We start from the raw sequence: 14,113 nt of genomic DNA, 5'->3' as shown, positions 1-14,113 counted from the left end.
AGCGTCCATTCATGGTGGACGCTATCTTTTGAAAATGCAGATCACTTTTTCAATGTGCTTTTGCTGTGTAGATGCTCTCTTTCTTTTGGAAAAGAAGCCTGCAATCTAGACATAGCCTGATAGAGGCAGCAGCGGAGTGAAGCAGGCAGCATCATAGAGACGGTGCTGGGGGGAATCAGCTTTTAAGCCAGCTCCCCCCAGCAAAGTCTCCTGTTTCCCCCAACTCTTGCCGCCCCTCATACAGATAGGCTAGCATCCCTAATTAAAATGACATTGTTTCCTCTACAGATCTACTTCTTGTATACATTCAAAGTCAGATCTGCTTATTTGAGTGGTTACAATATGTTTAACCATTTTTTTTTTACTCCTGTTAATGCCACAGAGCCAACTCAGCTCCTGCAGAAAGATCTGAATGTTATGTAGCTCATTTGTGCAACAGTCAGAATTGTGTATGAAGTTCTGTTCTCTACACCTGACTTGTGCAAATCCATTGATGGCAATGGCATTTCACCATTGTCATTAGGATCACAATTTGAAGACAGTCAAGTCTCAGGTATAATTGAAGGCAGCATTTGGCCCGTAGAATCTTAATTATTTGTGATGATGATGATGCATAAAAAGGAAAGAGAAGTCACTGGAGTTTCACTGATGTAAAACCAGTAGGAAAGAAGAGTCAAAAACTTTATCAGTACCTGCTTAAGTCTGCAACATTTAGGCAGGAAATCTCAAGACAAAATGCATTCTTTTGAAATTTCTGATGATTCTTGTTAGTGGTCCAGATAGATATAGCACAAGAATAGCTTTTATCAAAATTTTCAACACCTCTGGCCTGATTGGAACTGGATTGTGCCAAAATAAAAATAATCAGATGATAGTGGGAGCAAGGTGTTAGAATAATTTTGAACCTCAAAATAAGTTTGTTAGTTCTAAATATATGTGTTTTGCCTGGAGGTTTGGATCTGTTTTTCTTTCTTAGCTATTTAAATATAAGAATAGATTTTCAGAATGTATATGGTTTATTTTGAGAGTAGAGTACACTTCTTGCTTGGTAAAATTGCTTTTGTTGTTTCACAGATCCTATCTGGTGCTTCTCCAGACAGCTAATCCAAATTTCTTTTATTTATGTTTTTGCTAAGACTGTCAACAGAGCATGACTGCACTGCATATTGGTTTAGAAATATGTGCCGCTAGCCAAAGAAAACTGATCTGCTACTGCCATGGTCTCTTCCTTGAAACTTTTGTCTTGAAAGGGCAGTGTACACAGCAAATCTTTACCATATTTTATCTTCTAGGACACTTCTTTTCAGATGGCTCATCTAAAATGTTCCAAAAGAGACCAACAATGTGTATACCCCATCAACAAGGGGATTTCTTTTATTTTAATCACTCTATTTCCTAAAGAAAAAAATGTATTCCCTAGTTAGGCAAAAATTCAGAAAATATCCATTTAGTTAATAGTGCTTTACACACATTCTTAAATGTTTTCCTGACTCAGAAACTTAGATGCCTCTTATTTAAAAAAAAAATCTTCAAAGTGATCAGTGTTTGGTGTCCTGAGGGTAGGTAATTTCCTCATTGATCACCAATCAGCATTTCAAAGCCAAAACTGAGTACAATTTAGAGAAAATGATCTGCCAAGAGTTTATGATATTTTAACAGAAAAATAATGGGCCCACTCCTACAAAAGTATTCTCTGCTACCTCTTTAGAAATGGATATTGAGTTGTGTGCTTAAGTCTCGTTGACTTCAGCACCTGTTTAAATACTTTGCTGAACTGGAACCTGAGCTACAGACACTCAGCACCTTGCAAGATCAAGCCCAAAACATATAAAGTGCTACAAACGTACTAATCTATCCACAGTAAACTGTGTCCCTAAGAGTCTTAAGGCAAATGTTAGTTAGATTTTAAGGTATGCTACAATATTTGGATGCATTTATAATTATACAGCTATTCACTATTAATTATGTGCCCTTACCTGGAGTTCGTTTCAAGAATTTTCCACTTATTTTGCAGGGTTGAAACTGTTAGTGTCCTGCCTGAAATATGTCTCAGAAATATATATATATATATATTGCATAACCCATGTTGGTGAAAAGCCATATGAAGGAAAGCTGATGTTCCTAGCCAGGGAACCCCATTTGCATTATCCCTGCCCCAAAGAGCTTGCTGTTTTAAAAGATAAGACATAACAAGCAAGTAAAGAAAATGGACTGGGAGGGAAAGGGGGAAAACAATACTGTTACAGATGGGCTGTGTGCACAATTAATAGCTGTAACAAGTCAAGCGATAGTGGTGATATTGGCTCACCACCTGTCTAGCAATATGTTTTGGGTTTTTTTCTAAGCGAGATGAGTCATAAAGATGGATTTCAAGGATAATAAGGTAGCAGCCATGTAGGTTTTTGCAGGGAGCTTTAAACTGACACCAGGGTAACTGAGAGCAGACTTTTGCTCTATGCCTACAAGTATCATTTCACCCACCACCGAAAAGCAACCATACCTGCAAGCAGCCTTTCTGCATCAGCAGCTCTAGACAATGATGTACCACAGAAGTATTATACGTTTGTTTGTTAACATTTAAATCAGAAGCTATTTTAGGGCAAATCCAGCAGCCTTTACAACTGAGCATAGTGCTAAATACTATAACCCAGAGGTGGGGAACCGTTTTTGGGTCTGTGGCCACTGATCCACAGAAAAATCAATCAGGAACTGCACACTAGTGAGCAGCAGCAAAAAACAAAAAAGAAATCTTCACTGATGTGGCCCCCAACTGAAAAGGAGAAAGACATTCTCCATCTTCCCCTCAAACACCAGAACGTAGGAAGGCCGCAGACTAGTAGATTTTGTGTGGTCCAGCCCCATGGTGGGGCAGCAAGGGGACTGAAGGGCCAGCACAGGCTCCCCAGTGCTGGAGGTCCTTGAGCCTCAGGGGGCCAGATCCAGCCAAGCTGGGGGCCACATTTGGGCCCCAGACCTGAGGTTCCCCACTCCAGTATAAAGAAGCCCATTGTTTTCAATGCTACAATGCTTACAGGAGTAAGCACTAAACTTGGTGATAGGTATATGCACAATAGTGCTCTTAGCTATTTATCCAAAATAGTATTAAATTGGGTCTAGTGAAAAACAAAGGTATTAAACTAAATTGCCTTTTCTATAGCTATTTGGAGATGATTTTAAATGTCTCCTAAGAAATAAGACGGAGAATATCTTTTTGCCCTTATATAAATCCATGGTACGCCCACATCTGAAATACTGCATACAGATGTGGTCTCCTCATCTCAAAAAAGATATACTGGCATTCAAAAGGTTCAGAGAAGGGCAACTAAAATGATTAGGGGTTTGGAATGGGTCCCATATGAGGAGAGGTCAAAGAGACTGGGACTTTTCAGGTTGGAAAAGAGGAGACTAAGGGGAGATATGATAGAGGTCTATAAAATCATGAGTGGTGTGGAGAAACTGAATAAGGAAAAGTTATTTATTTGTTCCCATAATATAAGAACTAGGGGCCACCAAATGAAATTAATGGGCAGCAGGTTTAAAACAAATAAAAGGAAGTTCTTCTTCACACAGTGCATAGTCAACCTGTGGAACTCCTTGCTTGAGGAGGCTGTGAAGGCTAGGATTATAACAGGGTTTAAAAAAGAACTAGATAAATTCATGGAGGTTAAGTCCATAAATGGCTATTAGCCAGTATGGGTAAGGAATGGTGTCCCCAGCCTCTGTTTGTCAGAGGGTGGAGCTGGATGGCAGGAGAGAGATCGCTTGATCATTACCTGTTCGATTCACTCCCTCTGGGGCACCTGGCATTGGCCACTGTCAGCAGACAGGGTACTGGCCTGGATGAACCTTTGGTCTGGCCGTTCTCATGTTCTTAAATTACAGCTATAAATCTACCATAGTGGCTCTATATTCTTTCCAGTATAGGTTGCACCTCTATAAACTGGAACTCTCTGGTCCAGCAACATCCGTGGTCTGAATGTTCCAGGATCATAGAGTTCCGGTGCTCTGTGATGAGAATGGAGAGACCACTGGGCAACATGCAGTGCAGCTGAGCAGCAGGGGGGAAGTCAGGAAGCCCAGCACATGGCTCATCTAGGCTGCAGGAGAGGGCCAGGAGCCAGTTCACGGTTCAGCTGTGGGTTGTGGGGTATGGGGGGGAAGCCAGGAAGTCCACTGGTGGGGGCAGGGCAGGGGATGGAGTCAGTAGGAGGGGGAGCAGAAATGACCTCCCCTGGTCCTGAGAAATCGCTCATCCGGGACCAGTCAGGTCCTGAGAGTACCAGACCAGGGAGGTACAACCAACCTGTACTATGAGATCACAGTTTGGACTACTGTTTTATGTGATTTCCCCGCAAATCCATGGATATCCTCTTTACTTACATCCACAGGTATCTACATCCATGAATGTAGATTCAGATATCCATGGATCATTTTTGCAGATGCAGATGTGGATATCAATTTTGTATCTGTGCAGAGTTCTAGTCACTTCTAAATATAGTATTTCAGTTCTTGGAAAAGTGTCATAAGGTAACTGGAAGATTTATTTTTTTCTAGCACCAAATTAAGCCAGACACTTGAAGAGGGCATCAATGAAATTTCTCATAATGTAGCCCTTGTTTTACATCTTGGCTAACTTGCTTGTGGCTAAAGACACATTAATACCCTCCAATACAAGCATGTATTACTGCACATTTTTAAAATCAACATTTGGTTGCGCTTCTTTTGTGCTACTAGTATTTGCTTATACTTTTGTAAAGGATTCAGATTCAGAAGGAGCATTAAATGAAGTTCTTCTTAAATAGTATTGTATATTAACATTGTAGCAATTTAGATGGTAATCTGATGCAATTGTATATTAAACATACATTTAGAAATAATATATAAAGAGTTACATTATTATAGATATTTTAATAAATGATTTTCAGCTGATATTGTTATAAGTTCAACAGGTCAGTAAGTTTACTGATCTCCTTGATTCATATCCATATTTAATTTCTGTAACATATTTATAATATCTATTATCCTTTATAAACTATTCATACATGGGCCTGTGATAGATCCTAATTCAGCACAATCTAACTCAGCATCCTGTCCTCTAATCCCCACTAATATAGGTTAATTGAGACCTAATTGGATGGTCAATAAACTGAGCAGAGCTATAGCTGAGGGACTAACTGGGGAGGCAAGAAACCGCAGCAACTGGATGCATAAAAAGGGAGAGGATAGTAGCCCTGAAGTGTAGGTCAAGAGACAGACAGGATGTCTGCAGGCTCTGTTCTAGTCCAAAGCTGTGCAGCAACACAGCCCCACAGCTGCTTAATCAGCTCTACCCAGTCAGGGAGTTCTGTGCACAGAGCCTGAGCCCCTGACTGGGCGGGGCTGATTAAGCAGCTGCAAGGGAACTGTGGTATAGAAGTATGGTGCCTAACAGGAGGCATTCTGTTCACCAAGAGCACAAATAGTCAAGATGTCACCCCCCAAGTCACTGAGGGCACGTCTCCACTATTAACTCCTGAAATAGCTATTTCAAAATAGCGTGTCCAGACGACAAATCCCCACTGAAATAGCGCAGAGCTATATAAAAATAGCATGTCCACATTGATTGGAGCATGACTCGCATTTAAAGCCCCCTGGAAGTACTCTGGGCAGGGCATCAGGACAGCAGTCACTTCCAGTAGCTGCTGCCTGGGCCTATCTGAGGCTTGTGCTTAAAGGGGCTCCTCTCTACCACCATGTCTCATACCCTTCTCATCGCCTTCCTCCTTGAGGGACAGCAAACTTTTCTAACTGTGGGCTCTGGTTTCTCTTGCGGATGACACAGCAGTTCTGCCATGGAGTGGGACCTGCTGCAAAGCACTCACCAGGTCTTAAACCTCCTGCTGCACCTCCTGGCACAGTTACTGCAGGCTGCCATCATGGCACTCACGCCAGGGCACCTCCTCACCCCACTTCAGGTGCTTCTTATATACCACAGTCCCACCCACCCTGCCCTGCACACCGTGCACCACCGCTTCTGGCTCTGGGACACCAATTCTGACAGGTGGGACTAGATCATCACGAAGCAGTGGGACAACCAGCAATAGCTCCAGAACTTCCACATGCACAAGGACACTTTCCTGGAGCTGTGCGAGTGGCTCACCCCTGCCCTCCAGTGATGGGACACCCACATGAGACCCACCACCCCCTCCAGAAGTCAGTTGCTATTGCTATTTGGAAGCTTGCCACTCTGGACAGCTACCGCTACATCAGGTGCCAGTTCTGTTTTGGGAGATTGACCATTGGGGCCATGCAGGTTTGCCTCTCTTACAATTGCCCTACGATTGTCTTGCGAGGGTGGTAAAGCACTGGAATGGAGTTACCTAGGGAATGGGGAACTCTCCCTCCCTGCAGGTTTTTCAGTCCTGCCTTCAGAAAGCCCTGCCAGGGATGGAGTAGTTGAAGTTGCTCCTGCTGTGAAAAAGGGGTTGAGCTCAGGGACGTCCCTAGGGCTCTGGCAACCCAATGATTCTATCATTCTACAGGCAGTGGGGGCCATCAATGCCATTCTGCTGTGCAGGGTCATCATCCTGGGCAATGTGGACCCCACTGTCACCAGCTTTACCACCATAGGCTTCCCCATTGCGTGGAGGGGGACATCTTGAAAGGGGGTACTGGCTCCAGGGAGATAATGACCTCCTAACTGGAGGGCATCGTGTCCTGACTAGCCTCATCTTCCTCTTCCATGTCCTCTTCATCCACAGCCCCATCTTCCCGGAGGCTGAGGATGGACATCTCCTGGCCTGAGTCAACAATGTGGGAGGGGAGGGAGGAGGCAACCCTCCCTCCCAGGATGTAATGCAGCCACTCAAAGTAGTGGCATGACTGGGGTGCCACCCCTGACCAAGAACCTTCATTCCCTGGCCTTTGTGTAGGCCTCGCACAGTTCTTTTACTTTCATGCTCACCAGCTCCTGGGTGTGCATGTGGCCCTTCTGGGCCAGGCTGGCAGCCATCTGGCCACAGACTTTGGCATTCCTGTGCCGGGTTCGGAGATCCTGGAGGTTAGCCTTCACTCCCCAGACCTCAATGAGCTCCAGGATTTCTGCACCAGACCAGGAAGGGGCCCTCCTCTTCCACCCCGGCCAGGGGCTTTGGAGCTGGCTGCTGGCTCACTTGCAGCCCTGGGGGGCTTGATGGGAGAGCTGGAGTCACTCATGACCTCATTGAATGGTGCTGCTGTGTGGCACAGATTTCACAGGGCTGGTTGGGGCCACAAGCCCCTGCCCTTCTGCCTGAACCTTTAAAGGCAGCAGGGGAAGGGAAACTACATAGTTTTGAGGGGTGTGGACACAGAGGCCACCAGGGCAGCTGTGAGAAGCCCTGGAGGCCAATTATTTCAAAATAAGCACAGCTGTGCAGTCCATACTCCCCCTATTTCAAAATAGCTATTATTCCTCATGAAATGAGAGGGTTTTATTTCAAAATAACAAGAGTTATTTTGAAATAATGCTGTAGTGTAGACAAGCCTTGCTTGAAGAATGCTCATACGTAGCCAAAAAAAAAAAGTACAGTGTGCACCATACTGACCAGTTCACAATTTCTTTGCATGACGAACTTCTCCAACGATGCCTGAGGACCACAAATATTCTCATTCTGCCTGTCTCTTGCCAGGGACAATAGAGGGAAAAGAACAGCCGTCTTTCCCTCAACCGACTGAATGCAAGTTCTTAGAAGTTACAGTTGGCAAATATCCCTAAGCTTCATTCTCCTTTCAGTATAGGACTGCCTTCTCAGTAGATTACTTTTTAGTTCTTTGTCCATTTTAAATCTCTCAAATCCTGGAGCTTTCAATGATCTCTGCAGGATTATTCCACAATCTGGTAGAACTCGCCTTTTGGAATTTGTTCTTGGTTCAGACTCTAGTTTTCTTTTCTTTCGACTGTTTTCTTATAGCTCTGAATATTTGTATCTGCTCTTTCTAAACATTGTAAACTATATACATGATGGGAATTAGAAAAAAGTATAGTCTGGTGAGCAAGGGACTAACCCCAGGATTCAAGCAATTGGGGTCAATTCCCAACTGTACTACAGGCTTTCTGTGTGATCTTGGGCAAGTTACTTTATCTCTCTATGTATTCATTTCTCCATTTATAGAATGAGGACAATATTTTCCTTCCTCCTAGGATCAATTTGTTAATGGTTACAAAGTGCTTTATCACTTAATCTAGATCGACTTAAAATGGGGCACCAATTAAGTTCAACAAAATTAATGTATGTACTCTTATTTATTCCTGCTAGTTTTCAGAGAATGTCTCAGCACATTTACTTTCTCCTTTACCTCTCTCACTCTTGTTGTTTTCAAGATGTTGGAGCATTTTTTGAAGAGGGGATGTGGCTCCGGTACAATTTCCAGGTCCCAGGGATCAGTGCAAAGGACTTAGTCAGCCGAACTATGTTGAGCTCTACAGACCATGATAACACTGTGCCAGACCTCACCTTGAATAAAGAAGCACTCAGTTTCAGCTTCAGTACCACCAAGTCCCCTTGTGTTCTCCTGTACATCAGCTCTTACGCCCAGGACTACATGGCAGTTCTTGTCAAGCCATCTGGTAAGTGTTTCTTCACAAAACTTATAACTAATACAAAAAATTGGTACTTTCTAGCCCAAGCAAAATCCATGAGCTAATGGGAAGATTTCTCCAGCTATGTAATTTCAAATGAGAACACATCAGGTCTGATTCAGTATTTTATTGCACAAGATTTACACTGGTGTAACTCATTTCAAGTCAATGGAGTCACCTGTAAATAATGTAACAGAGTGGGAAGTCAGGCCCAGAGGGTGGATTGTGATTCTGGCATTAAAACCCAAAGCAGTATCCATTTTAATAAATATAAAATACAGTGGTTAGATTAGATGGTAGGGAAGCGGTTTTGAAGTCAGGTCCTTGAATTCATGTGTATTGTATACAACCTATTATTTTCTGTCCCCATCAATTTTTTTCTAAACATTTTCTTAACCTCTCCCATCACCAAGGGTCTGTTCCAGCTTCTGCTGATGTCAGTAGGCGTTTTACTGTTGACTTCAAGAGAAGTAAGAATAGGCTTCACATGAGGAAAAACTACAAAATATTACTTTATAAAAATCATAAATAAGGAAGGCTTGGGGTCTAATGGTTGGAGCACAGGTCTGAGTGACAAGAGTTATGGCTTCTGTAACTGGCTCAATCCCTGAATTGTTGAGACAGGGACAAGTCTGTGTGTGTCACTGTCTCTACATAAGACATAAAGCGAATACCCATCTCACAGAAGGGATTTGGGTGATAATCAGTTTGGGCTACTGCCACTTTAGGGACTAAAATTTCAAATCTCATGGGGATTCCCAAAACAATGGCCCAAACCCCACTGATGTCTAAACTCATTCAGTGCCTACATTTTTTGCAGTAAAAGTTTCTTAGGTGCATGGCTGTTGGGGCATTTACCTAAGAGATGGCAGATTTGTGTTTATATTCCTTCTTCCCATCAAGTGGATTAGGGGACTTGAACCAAGGATTTATAATTACTGGGCTAAAAGCAATGGTGGGCAACCTGCAGCCTGTGGGCCGAATGCAACCCACGGAGGCTACACCTGTGACCCATGGACCCCCTGGCTGCCCCCATCCCTGGAGCTCTTCTTCACGAATATAGTATAGGTTCCTATTGCCAAGCAATGGTTTGAAGCTGAAAATCCCAAGCAAAGGGAAGTGCCTATGTTGCAAGAGAGGAGGAAGGACTTAGCATATACCTCTTGACTTGGCAACTCCCATTGGTTACCTTAAGTGAGGAGCCTCCTAGCATGCTAGGTTGTTTTTTTTTTAGTCCTGTTCTGAGGCTCTAGTCTTTCCTCATTCACTTTACAGGGAGCCAAGGTGCCTGGCTTTGTGAATCCTAGTGGTTTTCTAGGTTTCTAAAAGTTAGGTGTGATGCAGATGAGTGCCATCACACCTCAGTTACTTTAAAGCACTCTGGGTACGTCTACACTACAGCTCTAGTGCGAACTAACTTAGTTCGAATTAGTTAATTCGAACTAAGCTAGTTCGAACTAGCGCATCTAGAACTAAAAACTAGTTCGAACTAGCGTTTTGCTAGTTCGAACTAGCGCGTCCACACTGATTGGATGCAGGGGGGCATTTAAGGGCAGCTGAAACCGGTTCTGGCAGGGCATCAGGTCAGCAGTTGCTTTGTGTGGCTGCTGTCTGAGGCTATCTGAGGCTCGTGCTTAAAGGGACCCCCCTGGACAGCCGGTTCTCAGCTTTTCCTGCTTGCTTGCCAACCTCGCCGAGGGACAGCAAAGCGTCGGTCTCTGTGCCCGTCTGTGTCGGTGCTTCCCTTCGGGGGGGACCGCCGCAGGTGGCAACATGGAGCCACGGCTCGCCCTGCACCTTCTGGTGCACTTTCTGGACTTGCTGCTGCAAGCCTGCCAGCAATGGCTCGAGGCTGCCTGGCACCACCTGGGGAACGTCAGCCCCCTGCCTCTCCGCCTGGCCGCCCTGGGGGCCGTGGAGGAGCCGCGGTGGCGCCCCGGCACCGGCGTGCCCCGCCGCATCTGGCGTCTGGACACCAGCAGCGACTGGTGGGACCGCATCGTCCTGGAGCGCTGGGACGACCGACAGTGGACCCAGAACTTTAGGATGAGGAGGGACACCTTCCTGGAGCTCTGCGAGTGGCTCGCCCCTGCCCTGCAAAGAAGGGACACTCGCATGAGGCCCGCCATCCCCCTCCAGAAGCGGGTGGCCATCGCCCTCTGGAAGCTCTCCACGCCGGACAGCTACCGATCCGTCGGGAACCAGTTCGGCGTGGGGAGATCCACTGTCGGAGCAGTGCTCATGCAGGTACGGCGCTCGTCGGCCACCGAGCCGGGGGGGAGGGGGACTGCGAGGAGGGGATGGGCCGCCCCAGGGACAAAGGGGGGGGGGCGGGAGGAGGCAAAGGCGCCCCGCACCGGAGGGGTCGGGCTGTCCCGGCCGTACTACACGCCGCCAGGGGGGTTGCTTCCGGGAGTGGGGCGCGGGGCACTGCCAGGGCACGAACGCTCCCAGCCACCCGGGCGCCCCACTGATTGACGCTTTGCTGTGTCTCTCTCCGCAGGTGGTCAAGGCCATCAACCGGGTGCTGCTCCGCAGGGTGGTCCGCCTCACCGACCCGGATGCCGTCATCCGGGGATTCGGCGCCCTCGGCTTCCCCAACTGCGGGGGGGCCATCGACGGGACGCACATCCCCATCCGTGCCCCGGAACACCAGGCGTCCCGGTACGTGAACCGCAAGGGGTACTTTTCCGTCATCCTGCAGGCCGTGTGTGACCACCGGGGACAGTTCATGGACATAAATGTGGGCTGGTCCGGCAAAGCACACGACGCACGGGTGTACCGGAACTCCTCCGTGTGCCAGCGGCTGCAGGACGGGACCTTCTTCCCCGACCGCCACATCAGGGTCGGGGACGTGGACATGCCCGTCTGCCTGGTGGGGGATGCCGCCTACCCACTGCAGCCGTGGCTCATGAAGCCCTACACGGGGCACCTCAATCCCTCCCGCCAGGCCTTCAATAACAGGCTGAGCAGGGCCCGCATCGTGGTGGAGGGGGCCTTCGGGCGACTGAAAGCCCGCTTTCGATGCCTCCTCACCCGTCTGGACCTGGCCGAGCACAACATCCCTCCCGTGGTGGCGGCATGTTGTGTGCTCCACAATTTGTGTGAGCGGAAGGGGGAGGCTTTCTTGCCAGCCTGGATGGCTGAGGCTGACCGCATGGCTGGACACTACGGTCAGCCCCGCACCGCCGCCGTCCGGGAAGCCCAGCGGGGGGCCATCCGGATCCGGGAAGCCCTGCGGGAGAGCTTCCTGGTGGAGGAGGAGGAGGACTGACCTCTCCCTGCATGCCCCACCGGGGCCTTCTTCCACCCTACCCCCCCTTCCTCTTTCCCCTCCCTACCTACTGTCAAATAAAGACACCTGTTTTTCAAACAAAAATGTCTGTTTATTTCAGAGAACTGGGGTGGGGGAGGGAGGAATGAAGGTGGGAGAAGGGAGGGGGAAACCTGGGACGAGGGAGCTGGAAGGGGAGGGGAGGGAAGGGAGGAAGGGAAAGGAAAGCTCAGGGGTGGGAGTCCGGCTGCCTCTCCCGTCTCGCCACACTGCGGGTCCGGGGGCGTCGGTGGGGAATGGTTGTGGAGGGGGGGGCAGAGAGGACAGGGGGTGTGGAGGAAGCAGGAGCGGAAGCAGGAGCGGAAGCAGGAGGAGCAGGGGGAGCAGGGGGAGCAAGAGGGGGAGAAAGAGGGGGAGCAGGGGGAGGAGGAAATGGAAAGCGGTCCAGCAGGCTCTGGAGGTGGCCTCGCAGGGCACGGCCCTGCTCCTCCAGGGCCTCCAGACTCCTCTGGCGCAGCCTGAGGTCCTCCTGGACCCAGTGGTCCTGGAGACGGAGCTGTCGGTCCAGGAACCGGAGATGCCGCCTCTGGTAGTCCTCCTGGTTCCTGGCTGTCCTGCTTGCCCGGGCGCGGGCGGCTGCTGCAGGCGGTGTGGTGCGCCCTGCAGGCCCCGGTGCTGCAGCTGTGGTGCAAGAAGACCAGCGGTCAATAACCCCAGGGGCCCAGGTGTGTGAAACCCAGCTCCCCTCTGCAAGGCCAGGGCCCCTGCAGGATCCCCAGCTGCTGCTCCGTGGTGGGCAAGGCCCAGGCGCACGGTCCCGGGGCTCCCTCTCGCCCCAGCCCCCCGTACACATAAGGGGAACACGAGGGTACTCACAGGTGGACGCCTCCCCGGCCTCTGATGATGCAGGCGAGCGGCTCTGTGGGGTGCCTCGGGGGTCCCGGGTCCTGGGAAGGCTGGCGGCAGGCTCCTGACTCTCAGAGCCCTCCTCCTCCTCCTCCGTCTCCAGGAGCGGTCCCTCTGCCCCGGGGTCAATCACGTCCCGGGGGGCAGGAACGGCATGAGGCCCCAGGATGCGGTCCAGGGCATGGAAGTGGGGGCAGGCCTCCGGGTCAGCCCCTGGCAGGCAGGCCCGGGAGTAGGACTGCCGCAAGTCCTTTATTTTGCAGCGCACCTGCTCCCGGCTGCGCTGGTGGCCCCTGGCGGCCAGACTGGCAGCCATGCGTCCGTAGACGGCCGCGTTCCTGTGGCTAGTGCGGAGATCGTGGACATTGGAGGCTTCCCCCCAAACCTCGATGAGGTCCACGATCTCCGCACTTGACCAGGCGGGCGCCCGCCTTTTGCGCCCCCGGGCAGGCTCCCGGGAGCCGCCAGGCTGGTCGTGGGGAGCAGTGGAGGGCTGGGAACCGTCGGATGGCTGGCTCATGTTGTGGCAGGTGCAGGCTGTGCAGGCACGGGTGCTTGCAGCCTTGCAACTGGCACAAAGTGAGTAGCCAGCCCGTGGCCCTTTAAGGGCTCCGGGGCCGGGAGGGGGGCAATAGAGTTTCCCTGGTGTTGGCCAGAGTGGCCACCAGGGAAACCTGGGAAGCCTTAGCCTCCCACTAGTTCGAACTAAAGGGCTACACAGCCCTTAGTTCGAACTAGCTAGTTCGAACTAGGCGTTAGTCCTCGTAAAATGAGGTTTACCTAGTTCGAACTAAGCGCTCCGTTAGTTCGAATTAAGTTCAAACTAACGGAGCGCTAGTGTAGCGCCTAGGAAAGTTAGTTCGAACTAACGTCCGTTAGTTCGAACTAACTTTCTACTGTAGACATACCCTCTGATATCTGATGTTCTTATTGCCCCTCCCACTGCTCCCCCTAAAATTAGTTTGTTACATAATCAAAATGAATATAGGGAAAGTCAATGACTTAATACTACAGACTCCTATGTTTGTGAGTTACTTTATTCATATGCCAGTGCTTTCAGGATCAAGCTGTAAGGATCTTACTCAATCCCACTTAATTCTAAGCAGACACAATATCAACTCAGTCTAAAATGTTTAGTGCTACTTAATGTTGGGGAGAGAAGAGCAGTGAGAAGGTGACTGGTGTTTCTGAGACAAGAAGGAGTGCTTATGGACAAGATGGAATTTTTTTTCAGTTTGCTTTAGGACTGATGCATTATATAGAATTTTAAAAACTTCAGAGGGGTAAGCGAGTTAGTCTGTAACAGGAAAAACTTAAAAAACAACAAATAGTCT

At 48.8% G+C, this 14,113-nt stretch overlaps 1 protein-coding gene across 1 annotated transcript in view; it reads left to right on the top strand.

The window, feature by feature from the left end:
- The window catches only part of CNTNAP2 (contactin associated protein 2), a 1,659,707-nt gene that overhangs the window by 1,523,714 nt on the left and 121,880 nt on the right, over window positions 1–14,113 (top strand). The window contains exon 19 of the mRNA XM_075921713.2: window positions 8,342–8,587. Coding sequence (XP_075777828.2) covers window positions 8,342–8,587 — 246 coding nt within the window. The remainder of the gene's footprint in view (window positions 1–8,341; window positions 8,588–14,113) is intronic.

Source organism: Pelodiscus sinensis, chromosome 2 (assembly GCF_052426305.1).
Source record: "Pelodiscus sinensis isolate ZL-2025 chromosome 2, ASM5242630v1, whole genome shotgun sequence".
In the NCBI taxonomy this organism is placed as follows: domain Eukaryota; kingdom Metazoa; phylum Chordata; order Testudines; family Trionychidae; genus Pelodiscus; species Pelodiscus sinensis.
This window is presented reverse-complemented; position numbering and strand designations above follow the sequence as displayed.